The 23,932-nt window shown below is 47.4% G+C and overlaps 1 protein-coding gene across 1 annotated transcript in view; it reads right to left on the bottom strand.

Moving 5' to 3' along the window:
• Nucleotides 1-11,589, bottom strand: part of LOC119439956 (uncharacterized) — a 60,495-nt gene extending 48,906 nt beyond the window's left edge. Inside the window, exon 1 of the mRNA XM_049661233.1 lies at nt 11,415-11,589. Within this exon, the coding sequence (XP_049517190.1) occupies nt 11,415-11,589 (175 nt within the window). The remainder of the gene's footprint in view (nt 1-11,414) is intronic.
• Between the last annotated feature and the right edge of the window lie 12,343 nt (nt 11,590-23,932).

The raw sequence follows: 23,932 nt of genomic DNA, 5'->3' as shown, positions 1-23,932 counted from the left end.
ATCCTGAAGTGTTATTTGCCTTCCGTAATAATTTTTTTTCGAATTCTACGTCTTTCAGCTGCAGTGTTTGTTACGAAATCGCTGAGCTCAATCTGTCTTACTAAGTCCGCGTTTCATCATAAAATAATTAGACCAGAAAACCTGTGCAAGACGCTTCATATCAATGAAACAATATGAAAGAGAAGAACATACCAAAATAGCTCTGCCTTCGAGTTTTAGTTGGCGTAATGAGAAAAGGTTTCAATTTTTTATGTTATGCGCATGTTCATACAGTGGTTCAAAAATTTGTTTCCAACAAACGACAAATATGTCTTGAGCAGTCAAACTGAAAAATAATTTGTCTGAATAAATTACAAAAGGAATAAAATATGGGATGTGAAAGTCAATAGACGACACTACTTTCAAGGCAAAAAAAAAAAAAAAATTGAAAAAATGGAAAACACTCTAATAACCCCCGCCCCCCTTCGTTGGTTTCCGCTCTAGAAGAGGTGATCAGTCTTAAGTTGTACGTAATTCAAAATAGGTCTTCTTATGCACTTCTTATGAGCTGTGAATGCGACAGCATTCATGTCCAATTGAACACCGCTGAGTGGTCCTTCGAGTTATGAACTCCTCGCGGGCAAGCGAGCGCGTTGAGGTACTCGGCGCTTTTTGATTTGGCCTTACTGACACGCAGTTAGAACGCAAGCGAAAGCTTGCGTGGACACGGAACTTGCGGATAACACAGGCTTCCAAAAGCGAGAGCGAGGGTGAAGTGGCATCGTGACGACGCCCTTTCCCCTCACGCAATATCGCGGCAGCAGGTGTATCTTTTCGCTCTCTCGGCTCCATCGAGGCCCGAGCCAGCAAGTGCGAGCCAACGTCACGAGCCTGCTGGTGACGTGGCGTCTCAGATAATGGCAAGTTAGGTGCCATTTCGCTGCTGCTACAGACGGCCGCTGGCTTTTTCGCTGAATAAGCCATTTGACGCTTTCTCATCAAAAATCCTGTGTTGCACATATCATTATTCTTGTCCTTGAGCCGGAATATTCGACGAGGCGGATTTTACTAGCACGAGAAAACGAAACAGATATATATCTAGTTAAGATAAATTCACCAATTATCGTTTTAATCATTTAGGGCACATTATGTAATTTCCGAATTGTAGCAGGTAAGCTTGCAAGACGTATCCACTTCAAATGAATTTCCAGGGCTACACCAGTTTGAAGATCTTATTTCCGAATGTGTGCGACGAAATACATGGGCGTTCGTGTTACTTTTGTGCTGCAATGCTTAAAAGAGCGTTTTGTTCTACGAAGGAAGTGGAACAACAGAGCATTTTCACGGCATGTTTGATGGCGCATATCTCAAAAGTGGTGTCATTTTGTAAATTAATTTAAGGTGGATACGCCTTGCAAGCTCCCCGGCTACAATCTATAATTTGCAATATGTGCCGTAAAGTAAATAATTAGTGAGTTAATTAGGAATTTCCTTGTTAATTAGGTGGATATGTGTTCCGACTTCTCGTGGAAGTAATGTCCTCCTCTCTGAATAATTGCGCTCAAGGACTAGAATTACTTTATCTGCGACAGGCAATTCTTCAAAAATTTGGTAAAACTTAAAAAGGATCATCCCATATGATAACCCATAAATCCGCCCCTGCCAAGACATACGTGCGTTATAGAGAAACCGTTCTCATTTATAAAGACGTCATGGAGTTGGTGCTTTTTGGGAATAGTGGCCGAGATGTTTTCTGTAAGGTAATCGAGACTGTTCGTCTAGGCCGGGGTCATTTACACATTCTCTTTGTTTTTTTGAAATGCGCTCTCACTCCTCTTTTCGGTGCTTCTTTCGGCGTGTGTGTTGCCTTTTGGTGACGTGCTGTTGGCTCCCACCCGAAAAAATTACTTTTCGGCAGCGCCTGTGAAGTGTGTTTTGGGGGAACGGTGGCGAGACGCGTTTCGGTGAAAAGACAGTAGCGGAAGAAAAGCTCAATCTCGCATTGTTATTTCGGAGCACCGTAAGTGTCTCGCAACGCTGTACGACCGGCGTGTGTAGAAGGGGGGTGCGTACATGTTAAAAAAATTAATTAAATTATGCAGTTTTACGTGCCAAAACCGCGATCTGATTATGAGGCACGCTGTAGTAGGGGGCTCCGACATAATTTGGACCACTTGAGCTTCATTAACGTGCACCTAAATCGTTTTCGCATTTCACCCCCCTCGAGATGCTGCCGCCATGGCCAGGGATCTGATCCCGCGGCATCCTGCTTAGGAGCCCAACACCATAGCTACTAAGCAACCACGGCGGATGGGATTCATGTTTGAGTCAAGCGTGAGACGAGGCGGGCGGCTCGTGCAACGCCGACCGCTGGTGCAAGCTATTTGATGACGACACATGGGTCCAAGTGCGCGACTAACACCTGCTAGACAACTTGTCTAGAAGGTGTTGACAGAGCTGTCTGAGTCTCGAGAGACAACAGAGTGTTTCCCAAGAGCCTGATCGGGGTGATGCATTGGCTCGAAGCCTTTGCTCAGCCGCTTTTATTGGTGCATTCATTTTCCTTGTTCATTACGCCCAGTGTAACGCCTCGTGCCTCTGTTTATTATTCAATACTAGGGCGCTGTAACGTAATATGATTCCAAACCGTTTTGATTCCAATTTCTGCAATCAGCTTCCACGATTGGTCAAAACATTTTCGGGCCACTCCCAACTTCGCCTGTCTGTCACGCAACGTCACGAAAACCGCGATGGCTCCCCATCTGATATAACGTGTACACACTGATTATGCATGATTAAACCACACAAAAGAAAAATAATCATTCCTGATTCGACGCCTTTTCACCATTAGCCCTCTGCTATTGCTCCAATGCTTTCTGGCTACGCCCACTTCGCCTGTCTGTCACGTGACCTCACAAAACCGCGAAAACTCACCACGTGAAAGTGACGTGTACGCTAAAAAATGCATTATTATGCCAAACAAAACTGAAAATTTTTCGGAATAGCCACAGACTGCCCCGTTCCGAAAGGAATAGAAGATGGCTGCCCGCCGATCGCTCAGGCCCTCGCTACTCGCACCTGCTGGTGAGCATGTATTTATTTGCGCATGATAAACCTTTTGGCGTGGCAGTAAAACGTTATCGAGCCCTTTCGGCATGCATATGACATCGCTCTGCCAACTCTTCCTTGCTGAGGGTCCGTTTTAGCGACATTCTTATCCTTCCGTTGCACGCCGCCGCGATTTTCGACCAGCCACCGCAAGCTAAGTAAGGCGAAGCGGGCCAATCGGAGAAGCCGGCACCACCCTCTTCATGCGGTTATCTATTTTCACTGTGCTGGCTCGTCCCCATCGAAAAATTCTCCACTAGAGCGTGCTCCTCAACTCTTGTCGGCCAATTAGATAAGGAAAACCGCGGAGTGTATACAATGGTTTTGGTTTTGAAAGCGAACAAAGGTGACCTCCTATAAACGAGGTGAGTGTTTCATTGGGTTGCTCAGACAACTCTGCGCGTCACCTCCCGATGCTTGCGTCTGTGGTTACGTAAATTTGACGTCAGGGGTTTGGAATCAAAACAGTTTGGAATCATTTTACGTTATAGCGCCCCTGCTTGATTATTCTAATCGACGATCGTTGAATCTCTGGATTCCGATTTTTGAAAACAGTACAGCGCCTCAACGAGAGCCCCAAACGACCGAGTAAACGTTCGTTGTCAATTGTGCGCGCTACCCGCCGAGGTGGCTCAGTCAGCTAAGGCGTTGCGCTGCTGAGCACGAGATCGCGAGTTCGAATCCCGGCCTCGGCGGCCGCATTTCGATGGAGGCGAAATGCAAAAACACCCGTGTGCTTGCGTTGTAGTGCACGTTAAAGAACCCCAGGTGGTCAAAATTATTCCGGAGCCCTCCACTACGGCGTGCCTCATAATCAGAACTGGTTTTGGCACGTAAAACCCCAGAAAGAAGAAGAATTGTGAGCGCTAAATATTTCACTATGAGTTCGAGAAAAAACAGCAGCAGGTAGGTAGTAAAATTTATTGAGGTCCGGAAGAATCTTCACCCCGTTTATTTAGGGGCAAGACTGTGGGCCGCTATCACGTTGGCACGGGAAGGCCAAGCCTCACTACCACATCGTGGGCCTTCTGGACAGCCAGAGTTGATCAATCCATTCGTGGCTCTTGACCAATGAATAAAATGCCTCCGGCATCAATACGTGGTACGTGTGGTGCTGTAAAGAGGGGCACTCCCAGAGCATGTGTTTAAAATCGCTAACTCCACCGCAGTCGGGACACAGAGGGGAGACCTCCGTGTACCTACTGATGACGGAGAGTGTGGGATACCAGTTCGTTTTTATTAGCCTGAGTGTCACAGCTTGAGGCCTCGTGAGATTTCGATGTGACAAGGGGAAAGCCCTGCGACTCATCTGACTAGTGGCTAGTGATCTCGTTGAAGGTGGGGAGAATGTCCCTGAAACGGGGGGGTTCTGCCTCCGAGAAGGTCGGACCCTGCACACCGGCCTCCCAGTGCCCGACGCGGCCGGCAAGACCTCGCGCCTGGGCATGGGCCAACTCATTAACGTTGGCTAGGCCTCCTAGTTCGGCACCCTCGTACGCCGGCAACCATGTAATGACGTGATGAGTAAACACCTTACCCTCAAGTGCCCTACCAACCTCCTCACAAACTGCCCCAGTCGAGAAAGCTCGAAGGGCTGATCTCGAGTCCGTATAAATAACTTCCCTGTCCGACCGAAGGAGCGCCAGCGCAATGGCCATCTGCTCCACCTTGCAAACTGACGACGTCCTGATTCACGCGGCCGATAATACTTGGTCCTTCATGTCCACGACGTTAGCAACAGAACGGCTGGAGTCGCCTTCGTATTGGGCAGCATCTACAAAACATAACTCTGCCTCGTGCGCATGCGCGTACCGCAGAAGCGCAGAGACGCGAGCCGTCCTCCTGCCAGTGTTGAAAGTCGGATGTACGTTCCTCGGAATGGGGGAGACCTGAATAGCCTGCCTCAGACTATCCGAAAGCTGAACGTTCCTATCCCTTAACGTCTTCGGATTGATCCCGACCTTAGCCTGGATTCCCCTTCCCTCCTCCGTAGACTGGCAATTTGTGTGGATTGCTACGCTTCGATGACTACCTCTAATCTGTTGTGGACGCCTAGGCTTGCTAGGCGTTCTGTGCTTGTAAGCATTGGGAATCCTAGGACTCTCATAATACTTATCCTGATGAGCGTGTTTAGCTTGTTCATTTCGTGTTTCTGCCATCTGTGCATCTGAGTGACATAATTCACATGGCTCATGAGAAAGGCGTCTAAAAGCCTGATGAGATTATCTTCCTTGAGGCCTCCTTTTCTGTTCGAAACCCTTGCAATGAGTCTGATTATTCCTTCAGCATGCGCTGTAAACTTATCTACAGTACGCCCGTGCTGACCGTTAGCTTCAATGATCATGCCTAGCACCCGGAGAGAATGAACCCTTGGGATATCGCTCCCGGAACGACGTTCGAACCCCAATATCAATCTCCCTCCTCTTGAGACCTCCACACACTATAGGCTTGGGTCCTCTTCTAGTGGGACGATATAGAAGTAACTCCAATTTGGAAGGCGAGAGCCGGAGACCCATCCGATTGTCGTGTTTTTCTACGCAATGCACCACCTCTTGCAGTGCGTCTTCAACGTGGCCTTCTGACGCGCCAGAGCACCAGAGGGCGATGTCGTTCGCATAGAGTGCGGAGCCAATACCCTCCATCCGCTCAAGCTCGTGGGCCAAGCCCTGCATCGCCATGTTAAACAAGAGCGGCGAGACAACCGACCCCATGTGGAGTACCCCTTTTCCCGAGATATAAGCCTCCGATCTGAGGTCACCCAATTTGATTGTGGCCCTCCTACCTCCGAGAAAAGATTGCACGAATCTGTAAAATTTCTCCCCCAAGTCAAGGCGGGAGATCGAGTCTAGAATATGCCTATGCGACACGTTGTCTAAGACCATTTTCAGATCGAGACCTTGAATGACCCTCGTGTCCCTGGTGCTCGTGTCCATCGTGTCCATGGTGCTATCTAATATATCGTGCTATATCGTGCGTGGAGAGGTGAGGCCTGAAGCCTATCATATTATTGGGAAAGAGACCCTCGTCCTTAACGTGTTTAGAGATCCGATCATTTATCACATGCTCCACCACCTTGCCCAAACAAGACAACGGCTTAACCTCAGAATGGGTATCCATTGGAACCTCAGCTGTTGCAGACTCACCCTACATTTTCGACGGGCCTATTCGGCTGCGATGGAGGAGTAGCCTTCGCCACATTAGCTGCCTTCATTTCTGCTATCTCAGCCCTGAGCTGTTCAACGATGCCTCTAAGAGTAGCATTCTCCTTTTGGATTCGACTAACTAGCTCAAAGCTAACAAGCTCTGAAGCAGCACCCCCCTTTACCTGCGGCTGTGTCATTTTCTTGACCTTGGTGGCCCACGTTCCTTGGTCAACCCTTGCATTGCGATGCGAACCGCAGGAGTCCTGGAGCGAGATCTTGCTATGGAGGTTGATCTCCCCCTGGATCGGCATCGGCAGCCGCTGGATCACTCTGGTACCTCCTGGCGTGACCGTGTGCAGCAGCGGGAAGTATTTTTCCCCGTCGTGGCTACGTTGAAAACCCGGATTAAGTCTTGTTTCTGCCTTTCCTTTCTCCTGTGACGCACCACATACGGGATCTGGAAGCGCTGCTTGCACTTCCTGTCTGCTGTGACGTGTTCGCCTCCGCACAACTTGCACGTCGGCTTGCAATCGTACTGCTCCCATGGCGGCTGTTTGCCGCATCCCCGGCATATGACGTCATCTGTCGTAGGGCATACGTCAGCGCGATGTCCTACCTTGCCGCAAGCGTAGCAAACATCTGTCTGCCTTCTGAACAGTGTGAAGCGCAACATGCTCGCGCCGCAAATAACGTGATTTGGAACTTTACGTCCATCGAAAATAATCATCACCGTTTTCGAGTTCTTGATTCAGTTTGCTTGAAGAGCCGTTGGGTTCCTGTCATGAACAATAAGCGCCTGAAGTCTCGCCGGGTCAATGTCGAGGTCATACGAGGTTTGACCTCGTATGACCCCCTTGCACGTGTCGTCCGGGGCAGCCATATACGCGTTGACTTCGTACTCCACTTTGCCCATGGCAATACTAGATATCCTGGCGTACGCTCTGGCGTTCTTCTCCGCCGGGGTGCTCACCACCGCAATGTTCTGCATGACGTTGGGACAAATCGTCGGCGATTTCTTCCTCGCCCAGACCCGCCGCCCTTGCGCCAGGGCGGAGGCGAACTTGATTTGACTAACATTCGTCATGTCGAGGCAATTGCGTGGACGGACAATCACCCGCAAATGATCTTTCGGAAGTTGTGGCAGTCTTGACGCCGCTATGACTTGCTTTTTCACCTTCGTGAGCGACTGACGAGGCTGCGACAGCAGTCGCCACGCCGGGCTTCCCGCTGGGCGCCTCGCCCGTGCCGTCGGGTACGGTTTTGACTTTCCCTCGATTAACAGCCGTGGTCCAACCATGAGATTGAAATTCCTCAGGAGAGACATCCTCCCCGTCTACCGAAACTTCCATATACATGGCGCACACTCCCTCACTGGTCCGATCCGGCGGTGAAAGATGCCAGCGGCCGCCGTCACCCTACTGCTGATTAGGCTTAGCTTGCGCAGAGTAGTCCGCACATAAGTAGTTCGCACAGAAAAAGTCTCATAAATGTCCAAAAGGTCCACCCGCCATGAAAAAATTGGGTGTCAACAGAGTCCTCACAACTTCACTGCTTCGAATGGCGCAGAGATTCGCCTACAAAAAGCCAAAAACACGGCCGAAAACATTTCAAAAAGTGAGAGCCAGAGCTGCTCAGAGCTAGCTGCTCGAGCGTCGTCGTCTTCCTCCAAAACACCGGTGGAGGAAGGAATCATTTGGGTGCTTCCGAAATGATCCATGCCTGGGTGGTAACTTTCAAGAATGCGAAGGCACCAAAATGTTAAAATGGCCGATTATCGCTGAAAATGCTTAAAATCCAGAATATACGGAACCTCGTCGGCATGTACGCTCAATAGAACTCACTGCAATGCCAACCGCGAACGATATTGGAGTAAATGTTTTTGTTGCCATCCACGAGCATTGAACAATGCTCGGAGCTGAAACGTAAAACGTACCATCGCTTGTGTGGTCAGTTTTCCCTTCTTCGCGCACCAAATATACAAATAATGCAATAAAAAATAAACTCGGAAATGCGAAAGCTTCACATTTTCGACCTTCTGCAATCTCACTATATCGGAATGAACGTATGACGAGCAAATAGGTCTAATTTGCATAACGTACATTACAGCGTAGTACAACGCACATTTAAATTATTATAAACGTTACTGAAGGCGGAATAAAAGCCTGAACTCTGACGCAAGCGAACTTTTGAAGCAATGCCCTTATTAGTGTGGACAGGTGTAACCATTGTCGTGCTTGCCCCCTTTCCGCATAATAACAGAGCCTGTTAAATACCTGTGTGTGAACAAGCAGCTTGAACATTCGGCAAGCTTTCCCTGAGCCTTCCGCCATTCGCTCAACAATAGGGCAAAGAATTGCTTTCTTTTAGAAGAGTCAGTCTATAGTTACTATCAAGCCAGACAACCCTAATAAACAAGAGAAAATTCAACTTAGAATAAACCTCCGTGAATCAAACTTACGTTTTCCATCGAGCCTAATTAGTGTGACATAGCTTTCATTGCCTTTGGTCTTTTAAGCATATATTATTTCTGAATTTTTGCACGTACCATTCTCACCATTAAAACTGCGCCTCACTGTCTGCATTCGTGGCTTTAGCGGATAATGCGGGCTTCTCTAGAAATTACACACAAAACACAATATATGTCATATATGCAAAACACTTCAAAAATGCCAACGAAAAAAAATACGCTGTATCATGGTTATTCAATGCTCGTATTGACACGTATGTTTTTTTTCACTTTTACCTAAAGCACGGATGAAATAAAGTAATATAAAAACAAAAATACCAGCCCTTGTCGATGGAATATATACAGGCAGAAAAAAAAAGAAACGAAGGAAAATACTTAAAAAAACACAGCCTGTTGATTGCAACCTTCTTCAATGTGTGCAATTATTTAGAGCGATGCAATTTTTCGACCAGCCGTTCATCGATACACTTTATACGTCCGCCGCTTAGCTTTATAATAAACTAGCGTTCGTTATTGGGTTATTCTTCTGCATTCACATCCGTGAAAGGTGCTTGTTAGCGTTGAGGTCAATAACTTAAAGAGAAGTTTTATTGATTCTACAAATGTCTGGAAACTTGTGGTTTATGGCATCACTTTCTTAATCGTGATGTTAAGTGATTTTCTCTATTCTAACTAGAGTTGAAGCACGGCACAAAGGAAAATACGTGCGCGGTTGCAAAACACGACCTATGTTTGCATTTTTTTTTCAGACGAAAGTGTTTTCTGCCGGGCTCCACCAAAAATCTGTCCCCTGTACGTACGCGAAGCAATCACCAGCACACGGATCCGCGAGATGGCGATGTACATTGCCGCTTTGCTCCTACGTAATGGTTGGAAAGCATCGCTTAGAAAGGTGTGATTGGTTTCATCAATGAGTTATCCTGTAGAAACGATGGCCGGGATCCCTCGACACCAATAGGGGTAGTAAAAATCGTAGTGCTTAGTTAAGTGTCTTGCGGTCTACTTCAGTAGGAATCCACGGGTGACGGCGTTTTTTGCGCGTGAACCCTGACCACCGTCGCTGCTCGGTGGCGCAGCTCTAACGACGCAGTTTCGCCATGTATGCGATCACCATCATGACGGACATAACTAAGAGGCCTCCGGGGTGTTGTTTACTCTGCGCAGCAGCACAGGCCTCGCGTGCTTCCTATCGCTCTCGCTACTTCGCATTTCGAGTGAAAGTGCAATTAATAAGAGTCTGCACATTATTGGACTTGTATTTCTGCATGTGCAATGAAGCTACCCCTACTTGTTAGAATTGGCGCTTCTTTTACGTTACACCCAACTCCTCTGACAGAGGGACGAACCATTTTATTGCGATAGCAATTATATGGACACTCCAAAGCAGATTTCTGCCGTCGTCGTCGCCGTCGTCGTCGCCGCCGTCGTCGTCGCCGTCGCCGTTGCCGTGAGGTTCCGTATGACGTCAGTGGAGATGAAATCGTCGCCGCGCGCCGAACGCTGTATGTGCGAGTGAAAGGGCGCGAGGGACGCGCGCTTTCACGGGGAGTGAACGCATGGCGAAGAAAAAAAAAAACGCGCGTTCTGCGCCGTGCTCCCTTAAGGGTTGCAGAAGTAGGCGTCTCTTTCCTCCTTTACAATCACCATATATGTAGAACAAACGCGCCTTCTTCCGACGCGCGAAAGGCCGTGGCGGGGAGGGGGAGGGAAGGGAGGCGACGTTTAGCTGCGGCATCAATATATATATATCAAAACGTTTATTAAAAATAACAGGTGCAGGGAGCGGGTGGGTGGAGCCCCTAGTCCAGGGCTCCACTGGCTTGAGCGGTCCGCCGTGTCTGGTCGAGGAGCGCTAGTTGCATCTCCCCATCCTCGCTTCAAGTGCCTATTTATATCAGAGGCTCCGGCAACAGTCACCAACGCCGTACGCATTTTGTGCGAACGCGGGCAAAGCGCCGACGGCGTCGACAACAGTTCTGCGTGTTGCCGGTGCTGCTGCATGTCCAAGGTTTAATGATAAAGCTACTATCATTACTCCGTATGGCTCTCTACAAATTTGCTATCGCAATTGATGCTTCGCCTTTCAGGTGAAACTGTGACAACTTTTTTTTAAATTTCTGCTTCTGTAGTGCACATAATAATAATAATAATAATAATAATAATAATAATAATAATAATAATAATAATAATAATAATAATAATAATAATAATAATAATAATAAATACACACGGCGTACAGAAGTATCATGCTCAAGCATCGAGGACCATGTCTCCGGCCTTCGCTATTGGGGCAAAAGAAAGATTACGTACCCGTTTGTGGGTTGTGCGAATGCATATGATTGCGTGTGTGCGTATGTGCGCATGTTCCAATATACGAAAGATGGACGCCTGCCGCGCTATCGTGCTTTGTTCCGCGGTAAGAGAAAGGCTGTAAAACTATAAAAATATAATTTTCAAAAACTGGAATGCGGTACCAGACTATCCCGCCTACTCGCTAAATTTAGTGGGCAAGGCCGGATTGGTAGCGCAACTTAGTGAATAAGAATATGTGTTGTGTAATATATCCAGTCTCAGTGAAACACCGAGCTCCAACCCGGGTGCTGAAGACGCTCAACTTAATGTCGATTGCTGTCACTTTACATTTGTCAAAAAACGCGACAGTGCAACTCGAATGTCGTATCTTTTCTGTGCGGTAGAGAGGATCCGTGGCAACTCACCGACAGAGGGCTGCTGCTCGTCCGCTTCGCTCGCTTGTTCGCTCGTCTCCGTCGCGTCGTCGTGGCCAGTGCCTGCTTGCCGAGTTCTCGAGCGGCTGTCATCGTTGTCGGAATCGTCTCCTACGGCTGCACTCTGAAAACGAGGCGCCGGCAGCGGCGGTGGGCGGCCGGCCATCACGCATGCCGCCGGAACCACAACACGCGTGCTCGTTGCCGTGGTAACCGCAACGACGGGCCGGCGGTCGATCGTCGTTTAGGGACTCCGAAATGGTCGGCGCGGTGAAAAGCTCGGAGGCCACTCCTCTCCGCAAAGAACTTTCACGTTAGCGACCAAGTATACTAACGATACCCAGTATCTCTCGTGTGCTCACGCATGCACTTTCCACCGGGAACAATTAAACTGCGTAAACCGTAGCGGCTCGAGAAAAAACAAAATAAATAATAATAATACAAATTAAGTAAACAAAGAAAACCTGCGTCACCAAGAGTTGCACTTTTTATATCCTTTTCCATTGATTTTGTACAGCATCTACAGTCCGTACTTGTGTTATGTTTATTAATTCATTTTTCTAAACTAATCTTGCGTGGGTTTACGCAACATCCATTGTCTGCCAACTGGTAGCTTCTCGTAGATGCCAGAGTTTAATTGTTCTCTGCCTTTGTTCCTCTCGTTCTTCTTTTTCTTATTTTGGTGATTCAGCAAGTGATACGGCAATTTTTGCGTTTGTACGCCTACTCTGTAGTCCAATAATGTTCGTATATTATTTGCTAGTTATCTTCCCGTGCGTAATTCTTTGTGTTATTAGTTTGACGTTGCGCACTATAGCATTATGCAAATAATGTTTTGGTTGCGTGAGTTTTTTTTTTGCCTTGTTGAATAACGCTTGTTTTATGTTGATGTGACCCTATTCGTCCCTTACCCAATGTCTTCCTGAAGGCATGTAAACTATACAGAAATAAATCCCTGGGAGTAACTTAACGAATTTATGCTTTGGGACTACCACACTAACTACCTACGCACTAAACTTTCGAAGGCTTTAGGCATGCTAAGGAAGTGCATGCATTTTCTCCCAGTCCACCAGAGCCATTTAGTATGCGCTGCCTTGTTTGAATTGCATTACGCGTTACTGTCATCTCGCATAGGAAAATAGCACTAAGAAAACTCTGTATAAGCTAATTATAATGCAAAAAAAAGATGCTGTACGAGCGTTTGCAAAGCAGCCATATGATGCGCACACATCTCCGTTGTGTACTAAACTGAGAATTTTGAAATGACACAATATGTACGAGTTTAAACTACTACCGAGCCTTAAATGTGAAATACCTAAGGACACACACAATCTGAGAACATTGTCAAACTTACAAAAGAATGCTTCTTTACGCTCATTGAGGCGCACAGAACTTTGGCATGTTCCAAGATCTCGCGCCAACTCTGGATTTCAGATGATGCAGTCTAGCGTCCCACAGGTTTTAAATAAATTCCACCTCATGACAGAGGATTTGCGTGTTCTTTCGAGAAATACTTGTATGCGCTTTTTGCATAATGCTTGTTATCATTCGCTTTTTTAGTTCATTTGATTACATAATGCAATAGTTTGTGTTTGTCTTTGTGCACATGTATTATTTGTTTCTGCGAAAGTGTCCGCTATTGTTTAGCAAACTAGTATCGCAGCTTTAACAGTTATTGTGTATGTCTTATGCCAAAGTTCCCGCTGCCGGGTACTGGGAGGTGGGGCCAGTCAAGCTACATGTATGTAGCGTTTTTCCCTCCTTCCCAACCACATATCATGTGCAATTTTCTTTTGTACTTTGTGTGGTAGAATAAAATCAACTTCAACTTCAAATCAATTTCAAATTATGTTACACAAGTTGAGTAATCGTTGACATTTGTTTCGAAAAACCGTGCTGATATGGTGATAGGATGTTCCGTTCAGCCAGATAACCATGAATGTGAGTCACGATCACGTGTTCTGAAAACCCACAAGATCTGCTGTTAATGGTGAAGAGAGATCGGAATTGGGGGGAAAAATTACAATACTTGAAGTAATGATTAAAACGATCAGCAATGCCCGTAGCTTCCGTAGTCATAAGAGTATACCAACGACTACTTAATTAATATTCTCTTGCTTTGCTTTTAAATGATGCCACAATTTTTACTATTACTGATAATGAAATCCAGAAGTCTATCTAAAACATAACGTTCCCGCGATCACCTGATTTTATCCAGTAAGTCCTCTTTTAGCGCTAAGAAATAAGGAGGATACGTTTTATTCTCTTTGCGGAGCCTCTTAATTTTGCATTTTGTCTCAATGATTTCTCGATTAATCCAAGGGCTCGACATGCGTTAACATGGTCGTTTAACAAATGGCAACTACAATGCGAAACCGGTTCCACGAGGCTTTAATTGTCGGCAAAGGCAAAGGCGAGGTTAGTGTTGAGATAGACGGAAGCATCGTCTGCCGGAGAGCGCTTTAGGGCGATCGTGTGCAGCATTAGGCGAGTTCAAAGAAAAATATATTAAACCGTAGTCGAAAACTTCTAGCTGCACCGAAACATCCACGCCATGAAATAACGCGCTCAATACAATAGATCCAAATTTGTGTTATATCGTGTGTTTCTGCGAACAGACTGCTCCATATTAAGACAGAACATGAAGTCGAATAAAGTATTGCTTGCACTAGAGCAACCATAGTTCAAACGTTTCCAATTAATGGAAGGAATCTATTAAAATCGCCCATGAAAATAAAGATCTTACCACGCAATGGCTGCATACGATCGTATAGATTATCCAATAATGATTCATCCGCGCCAAGCGAGTGATATACAGCACGCAAATATAATGTAATCTTAGAGGCAGACAAATTCAGTGGCAAGCTTTCGTGTTCAGTGACTTGATCTAAGACGGTGACATCAACAGATTGTTTCGTGACAGCAGCCATGCCACTTCCGCGGGAACCCCTGTAACACCGATGCAAGCTGCATATGGATGGTAAATTTCGCAATCGCCAATAGCGTCATGCAGCCAGATTTCACAGTTTACACAAACATGTGGTTTCTTAAGTGAGCAAGAGGGATTCCCAGGAGTCAGTTTTGTTAACGATGCTATTGACGTTTATCGAAACTACATGCAAATGCTGTGCGTTAGTCTTTAGTTGTGTAACTAGGGCACGTCATTTTTAGGAACTGCTTTGACAGTTATCCGACTGCCATCCCAGACGAACAAGTGGTCATTAATACGAAGTTTGTCGTGAAATAGACTGATCTTCTTACCTTCATCTTTGTCCGGCTTTGCGTTTTTCCAACGCAGTTTCGGCTTTAGAAGTGTTCCAGCACAATTATCGTTTTGTTTATTCGTGTTCCTTTCAACTTACGAGCGTTACGCTGTACTTCATCGTTTTGTCTGTAATCTTGGAAATCTAATATAACAGGCCTTTTTGGTGCAGGTTTACCTAACAGATGAATGTGGCTAACAGATATGCAGTTTACGCTTGACGTGTCTTGAAACATCTCTTTGATAACTCTGTTGCGCAAAGCTGATTGGAATTTATTAAGGATACTCGGAGTGCCAGTACAACGAGGTTCGAACGTCTACTTACATTTTCCAAACCAACCAGCCTGGCATGGGCTGACCTGCGAGTCCCCTGTACTACAGCAATACTTGTTTGCAGATCTATTGTACCAGTGACCAAATGCTCAGCCGACGGCGTCTTTTCTTAAAATATTGAAAGGCGGTTTTCATAGTTTGATAAAAAAAGTTCAGTATTTTCCAGGCGACTCATAAGTCAGCAATTTTAGCCCTTATGGCCCGTTGGCCATCCATAAGCTTCTTAAACATGTCGCCCAGAGCCGGTCCAGGTTTTCTTCATTGTTACCACAAAGAACTAACTTTCAAGAGCAAAATCACTGATAAACAATGAACAAGAAGGTGTCAGGTCACGGGAGAATTACTATAAATATATCGTCAGTACGCACTGAGTAGATGTAACTAACTAGTACAACGAAGATAAATGGCATGTTTAGCGACCTTTGCCGATCAGCATCGGGGTGCCCTCTGACAAGTCCTGCGGAAAGCTGAGGCTTTATAGCGTTGGTCTCCGGTGACGTCACGAAGCCCAGATGCCGAAGCCCAATAGACTGCGGCACTCGTGACAGTGATGCAAGGTCCAGCAAGGTTGTCGTCGATAGCAGGTGCCGTGGTCGGCGTATTTTGCGACGTTAACTGTGCCCCGCTGAACACCTCGAGCCGGGCCCGTACAAATAAGATAAATCACTTCGTTAGCGAACGCTGCCGTATTCATCATCAGCATATGTGTTTATGTCCACTGCAGGACGAAGGCCTGTCCCTGCGATTTCAAATTACCTCTGTCTTGCGCAAGGTGATTCCAACTTGTGCCTGCAAATTTTCTAACTTCATCACCCTACCTAGTTTTCTGCCGTCCTCGACTGCGCTTCCCTTCTCTTGGTATCCATTCTGTAACTCTAATGGTCCACCGGTTATCCATCCCATGCATGACATGACCTGTCCAGCTCAGTTTTTTCCTCTTCATGTCAATTAGAATATTGGCTATCCCCGTTTGCTCTCTGATCCACACCTCATCTCCTCCTGGCTCTTAACATAAGGCCTAAAATTTTTCATTCCATCGCTCTTTATGCGATCCTTAACTTGTTCTCGAGGTTCTTTGTTAACCTCCAAGTTTGTGCCCCATATGTTAGTACCAGTAGGATGCAATGATTGTACACTTTTCTTTTCAACAACAGTGGTAAGCGCCCAGTCAGGATTTGGCAATGCCTGCCGTATGCACTCCAACCGAATTTTACTCTTCTGTAAATTTTTTTCTCGTGATCAGGAGATCCTGTGAGTAATTGAGCTATATAAACGCACTTCTTTACAGACTCTAGAGGCTGACTGGCGATCCTGAATCCTTGTTTTCTTGCCAGGCTATTGAACATTGTCTTTGTCTTCTGCATGTTAATCTTCAACCCCACTCTTACAGTTTCTCGGTTAAGGTCCTCAACAATTAGCTGTAATTTGTCCCCATTGTCGCTGTTTCGGACAATGTCATTTGCAAGCCGAAGGTTGTTGAGGTATTCGCCGTTGATCCTCACTCCTAAGCCTTCCCAGTCCAAGAGCTTGAATACTTCTTCTAAGCATGCAGTGAATAGCATTGGAGAGATTGTGTCTCCTTGCCTGACCCCTTTCTTGATAGGTATCTTTCTACCAAGGTAGCTGTGGAATATTTGTAGATATTTGCCAAGATGTTCATGTATGCCTCCTGTACTCCTTGATTACGCAATGCCTCTATGACTGCTGGTATGTCTACTGAATCAAATGCGTTTTCATAATCTATGAAAGCCATATAAAGAGGCCGATTGTACTCCCAATATTTATCGATTACCTGATTGATGACATGGATGTGATGCATCGCAGGGCAACACTTGACTGAAGTCAAGTGTTTCCCTGATTCTATTGGAAATTATCTTGGTTAACATTTTATACAGTACTGAAATCAAGCTAACGGGTCTATAGTTCTTCAGTTGTTTAACATCTTCCTTATTATGGATTAGTATAATGTTGGCGTTCTTCCAGCTCTATGGACTATGGTACACTTGAAGTCGTGAGGCATTGCGGATGAAGGGCCGCAAGCTTTTCAAGCATGATATCTCTTAAATATGTGCTTAAATCGACTAATATTCCATCTTCTCCAGCAGCTTTTCCCCTTGTCATGTCTTGCAAGGCCCTTCTAAATTCATCGCTAGATATAGAAAGAGCCTCGGTATTCTATACTGACCTGTACAGTTCGCAGAGCAGCCAAGCTACTTCGAATGAAAGTAGCTTGGCTGCTCTGGGAACTGTACAGGTCAGTATAGAATTATTCCGCTGCTTTTACTATGTCAACGAAATTGCTGATGAGATTACCCTGCTTGTCTTTCAGTGCCGTAATTCACTGCCGTATTAGTTGTCTCTAATAACGTCTCCGATGTGCCGCAGCACGTCGTCTCCTCCGAAGGTATTACTGTCTTCAACCCTTATAGCTGTTTGCGAAATTTTAGTTGGAGCTCCGAGTGCTTTTACATGATTCGAGAATCTTTTTGGAGTGCCTTTGTCTCGTTTATCAATGTTCTGCACCCAAAGTTCACTTGTGCATTTATTTGTTTATTGCACGCGCTCCCTCACCAGCGTTTTCTTTTATCGGTACTTGTTCAACATAAATTGCACATCTACTTTGTGTATAATCCCAACTTTTCGTCTTCTTTATGATTCCTAGATGCTAGCTTACGCACTTCTATAGCTTGCTTTATTTCCTTGTTCCATCACTTACGTGGTTTCCTCTTTCTCCTCCAACAGTTATTTTGATGCATTTGTCTTCTCCCCTGCTGCATGACGTCTACCGGCTTATTGTATTGTTACGCGAACGAAGAATTAAGCACAGGAGACTATTTACAAGTATATTTACAAAAGATAGCTGCAGCGCTGGCCAGATCAGCCGATAGCTCGAGAGCCCAGAGCAGTTCGTCCTCTTCGTCTAGGCGCCTGCGCGCCTCGTTCAAACAACTAAATACCACACGCGTGTAGCATAATTCCCCGGCGGCAGAAGCGACGTCCCGGAGCGTCTAAATGTCATCACTGGGAGGGTGATACTGCTTCAGTCGTGTAACGTGCACGATATCACTGGACTGGGAAGCAGATGGGGCGTCAGGGGCGATCTCGTAGGTGACGGGAGTCACGGCACGAATCACTCGGTAGGGGCCTGTGTAACGAGACAGCAGTTTTTCTGACAGGCCGACCTGACGCGACGGAGACCATAGAAGCACCAAAGAACCAGGCGGGAAGTGCACGTCACGGTGTCGCTGGTCGTACAAACGCCGTTCACTCTCTTGGGAGTGCAGAAGGCGGCCACGGGCAATTTCCCTTGCGGGGGCAGCGCGGGTGACGGCGTCAAGTGCATATTCACTGGTGGGGGCTTGTGTCGAGGGGCAGTGCTGGTTCTCGGCCGAACAGAAGGAAAAATGGCGAATAACCAGCTGTGTCGTGGCGCGAGGAATTATACGCAAAGGTGACAAACGGCAGAGCGAGGTCCCAGTCAGTGTGGTTGGAAGACACATACTTCGCGAGCATGTCTGTGAGAGTGCGATTAAGACGCTCCGTGAGGCCATTCGTGTGCGGATGGTATGACGTGGATAGCTTGTGCCTCGTGGCACAGGACTGCAGGATGTCCGTGATAACTTTTGACAGGAATGTCCGGCCACGGTCTGTGAGAAGTTGTCGCGGAGCTCCATGTAACAAAATCACGTCGCGTAGAAGAAAATCGACAACATCTGTGGCGCAGCTTGTAGGGAGCGCTCGGGTGATGGCGTAGCGCGTGGCGTAATCTGTGGCCACAGCGGTCCACCTGTTCTCAGAGGTAGAAAGAGGAAAAAGACCAAGTAAATCTAAACCAACCCGAAAGAATGGTTCCGCGGGAATGTCAATTGGTTGAAGGTACTCAGCAGGGAGCGTCGACGGTGTCTTGCGCCGCTGGCATTTCTCACACGCAGCTACGTATCTTCGAACGGAGCGAGCAAGCCCTGGCCAAAAGAAGCGTCGGCGGATCCGGTCGTAGGTACGTGACACACCGAGGTGACCGGCAGTGGGGAGGTCGTGAAGTTCGTGGAGAACAGCCGAGCGAAGGCGTTTAGGGATCACAAGGAGTAATGCTGGGCCGTCGGGGTGAACGTTGTGGCGGTAGAGTACGCCATCTTGAAGTGTGAATAAGCGAAGGGAGCTGTCAAGTGACGATTACAGGCGGTCAATGATGACACGCAAGGACAGGTCACGGCGCTGCTCGTCGGCGACATGGACCAGTGGAAAAACAGAGAGAATGCAGGCGTCGGTGTCAGGTTCAGACGTAGAGGTCGGGTCTTGAACTGGGTAGCGAGAGAAGCAATCTGCGTCCTGGTGTTGGCGTCCCGACTTGTACGCCACTGTGTAGGGATATTCTTGTAGTCGGAGATCCCAACGACCGAGCCTACCAGTAGGATCCTTGAGCGACGAAAGCCAACACAGCGCATGATGGTCTGTGATTACTGAGAAGGGCTTGCCATATAAATATGGGCGGAACTTTGAAACAGCCCAGACGAGAGCAAGACATTCGCGCTCGTTAATCGAATAGTTGCGCTCTGCAGTTGTCAGGAGCCGGCTAGCGTAGGCTATAACGCGGTCGTGTCTGTGTTGTCGTTGCGCTAAGACTGCGCCGATCCCATAACCACTGGCATCGGTTCGGACCTCTGTAGGTGCGGACGGGTCAAAGTGGGCCAATATCGGTGGATTGGTCAGAATCGTGATAAGGCGTGAAAATGCGGCAGCCTGAGGGGAACCCCACGTAAAAGGCACGTCTTTCTTCAGAAGTTCAGTGAGTGGTCGAGCGATTGTTGTGAAATCTTTCACAAACCGTGTGAAATAAGAGCAGAGCCCCACAAAACTCAGGACGTCTTTGACAGACTGAGGTACAGGAAAAGCTGTTACTGCTCGAACCTTCTCCGGGTCGGGTTGTACTCCGGAAGCATCGACGAGATGGCCGAGCACTGGAATCTGTCGGCGCCCGAAGTGGCACTTCTATGAGTTTAATTGGAGCCCAGCCTTGCGGAAGACGTCAAGGATAGCTGCGACGCGCTCAAGGTGCGTCTCAAACGTAGGAGAAAACACAAGGACGTCATCGAGGTAACAAAGGCAAGTTGACCATTTGAAACCTTGAAGCAGAGAGTCCATCATCCGTTCGAACGTGGCGGGGGCATTGCATAAACCAAACGGCATAACCTTAAATTGGTAGAGGCCATCTGGAGTGGCGAAAGCGGTTTTTTCTTGGTCTTGCTCATCGACGGCAATCTGCCAATAACCAGATCGAAGGTCAATGGACGAAAAGTATTTGGCACCGTGAAGACAATCAAGAGCATCGTCAATTCGTGGTAACGGGTAAACGTCCTTTTTAGTGATTCGGTTTGGGTGGCGGTAATCAACACAGAAAAGCCACGTGCCATCTTTCTTTTTGACGAGCACCACCGGCGACGCCAAAGGGCTCGACGAGGGCTCAACAATGCCTTTGGCGAGCATCTTGTTGACTTCCTGCTGAATAACTTGCCGCTCTGCCGTGGACACGCGATACGGTCGGCGATGAATGGGAACAGCATCACCAGTGTTTATCCGATGCTTAACAAGGGACGTCTGACCAAGTGGGCGATTGTCAGTGTCAAATATGTCGCGATAGGAAAGCAAAAGGCGATATAGGGCGGCTGCTTGGCCAGGGGCGAGGTCCGGAGCGACCATGGGACGTAATGGGCCGTCGAGGTGCAAGGCATCCTGCGGGTAATCAGGAGGATCTGGAAACGCGTCGGCTGCAAAAGCAGTGACGTGGTTGTCTGTCACTGACCGGAGCGTGGCCACCGCTATGCCTTCAGGTAACACTTGCTTCGTCAAGCCAAAATTGACAACGGGGAGACACATCCGATTAGCGGCAAGGGTAACGACGGATTGTGGCACAGAGATGTCGCGCGCCAGGAGGACATCGCGAATAGGGGCGACGACATAGTCGCCATCAGGCACGGCTGCCGTTGAGGCCAATTCGAAGAAGGTTAGGGCTTTTGGAGGTAACCGAACAAACGCTGTAGTGCATAGGGTGTGCGGTTGTTCGGGGCGAACGTCGGAAACAAGAGGAAGCTCGAGGCACAGCGTACCGGTGGAACAGTCGATGAGGGCAGAATGCGTCGTCAGAAAGTCGAGCCCCAAGATTAGGTCATGAGGGCAACTAGTCAGCACGGAGAACAGGACGGGAACTTGGCGGCCAGCAATTCCTACGCGAGCAGTGCACATACCACAGACAGCAACAGTGGCGCCATTGGCGACGCGTACGGCTCGAGTGACGGCAGGCGTAAGAACTTTTTTGAGGCGACGACATAGGTTAGCGCTCATTATGGACACTTGGGCTCCAGTATCAATCAATGCCGTCAGCGGGACACCATCTACATCTACTTCAATTAGGTTCGTGTTCGTGAGGAGCGTCAACGGAGGATTTGGACAGGACGAACGTGATGCAGCAGTACTACCACACTGTAGGAAGCGCGTCAATTTTCTTCTCTACATTTTTTTGCGATCTCTGTTATTTGCTTTTCATTCATATTTAGAAATACTGATGCTATTGGTTCATGTTTTGCGTTAGCATTTCTCCCAAATTTTAATGTTAAACGTTTATGTTTGCCACCCAGGCTATTTTTTTTCACGTTCGTCTAGCATCATTTGGTCTAGTCCAGCCGATCCACATCCCCTTCAGACCTCGCAGATTTCCTCTTGTCGTACCGTAACACTCCACAAGCAACTACTCCAGAGGAAACTACTCTTTTGCTGTTAGGGAGGCGCCTTCGGACTATAGGCCGGACCTGGTTCGCCCCTTAGTTGAGGAAAGGGCTGCGCGAAACCAGTCACAGGAAACCAGTAGCCATAAGAGTCGAGTGACTGCGTTTAGTGAAGGACACCGCGTGCGAGTACGCCACTTTCGCCGTGGACCAAGGTGGTTCAGCAGCATTCTCTTCCGCACAGGTCCAGTGTCGTACTTTGTTAATGTCATGACCCCTCGGGGTGTGTGTGAAAGGGTGCGCCACCGTAACCACATCGTGTGTGCTCCGGACTCTGACGACACCTTGACCACGATGACTGACTTTCCCAAGGAAGAAAACGCCACAACATGGTACAAGTGCTAGCACTACCGCCGAGCCCATGGAGAAGCAGTCGACTACTAGCCAGGCCGCAGAACAAGGTCTCCGCTACTCACTGCGACGGCGTCGACCTCCCGATTGCTACGTGGCACAATTCTGTTAAGGAGAAAATAATCGAGTGTGGGAGAGATGATATGCCGCGCCCATGCGATCGGAAAGATACCGATATCACGCGCCCGTGTGTTATGGCGCTCCAGCTAGGCATGTGACATTGTAGCGGCGCACGCCTTATCACTGTTTTGTTGCGCTTAAATGTGTCGGAGACTAAGCAGGCGCGGGTATTCTTGCTTGTAATGTAGAACCGGGCAGTCCGCCCGTCCTTGTTAAGTTGGTGGCTAAATAATTGAAGCCTTCATCTACGTTCGACCGCTACGCTGTCTTTCCGTCAGCCGCAAAAGCTTGTGTCTGAAAGACATTCGCCAACTTATATAAAATTTATGAAAGCTGAACTCACCCTAAGCTTCCTACACCAAAACAACTAGCTAAAGTACAAAGAGACGTGTTTTGGAACACGTGTTTACAAAAAGGGCGACGGCGTTGTCATTTTCGCTGCAGATAATGATGTAGTTTAGAACTAGAGTCAGTGTCCACGCTAGTTGGTAAGGCGACATGCACACAGCTGATTGCAATCTTTCAGTGCTACGCATTCAGCACGTTCCTGTAGCTACTTTTCGTAACCAACTTCTTAGTTCAAGGGCGCGAATCGGCATTCTAATGGAGGTGGAGTACAAGAAAGAATGTACAATTGGATTTAGGTGCTGGTACATGAACCAAAGATGGTCAAAATGATACCGGATCTTGTCACTGCGGTATTCCTTATAACCCGTTTTGTATTTTTGGGCCGTTAATGCAGTTTGATTGCTCTATAAGCAACCAAATGGAAAGAATATTCTGCTAATTTGTCCAGCGGGATGGTGGCGCCTGCTTGAGTTGGCGGCGGTATGGTGCGCACTGTGATGTTCTGCCGCCGATTAAGCGTACATATGCATCGTTAAGTATCCGAGTGCAGCGCAAGGCAAGAGAAGTTGTGGATCTTTCTCTGAATACTGCGGAATGTCATCTTAGGCAAACAGAGCTGAATCCGTACAGTACTGAAAGCTCACATTACCACAGCAAAGTCAAGCGATTTCGCAGTGTTAATTGTGGGACGAGCCGAACGTTTCAACTGGGAACACGCTTTTCAACTTTACTGAAACTTGACTCGCTAAGCTCGCTGTGCATTTTACCTCAAGAGTTCGTATATTAAAGGCACCACAATGTGTTCAGCTTTGTCTATACACCCGGCAACATTAGCCACTAAATAAATGCCGAAGAAAGAAAACATTGACGAAGTCTAATGGCATAACTTTTTAATGGCTGATAGACAATATGACAAATAAATATGATACGTAAAATGAGAATCGCTAAAAAAAGATGGGGACAGCATATTTGAACATGTGAAACGCTACTTCGAGTGCGGAAGCAGTGCACAACACGCGACAAATGAGCGAGGCATAAGACAGTTTTAGGCTTCCTGACCCTTACTGCACCATTTCTCCCACATACAATAACATTGAAAGGCAATGGTGCTTCCACAGATGAGGTTCGTATGGCGCAGTGTGGGTGAGTGCGTGTGTGTAAATGCTAGGATTGTTACCAGTTGGCCCTATTTGCCAGTTCCATTTTCTGAATGTACATATACTGGCATGACTTCGCCTTCGGGTGATATATGCATGTGCATACATACACACCAGAGTTCTGATTGACTATGTTAAGTACCCTGATTCCACCTTAGG

Source organism: Dermacentor silvarum, chromosome 2, assembly GCF_013339745.2.
Source record: "Dermacentor silvarum isolate Dsil-2018 chromosome 2, BIME_Dsil_1.4, whole genome shotgun sequence".
Lineage (NCBI taxonomy): Eukaryota > Metazoa > Arthropoda > Arachnida > Ixodida > Ixodidae > Dermacentor > Dermacentor silvarum.
Note: the sequence above shows the minus strand (reverse complement) of the source record. Positions and strands in the feature narration are given on the sequence as shown.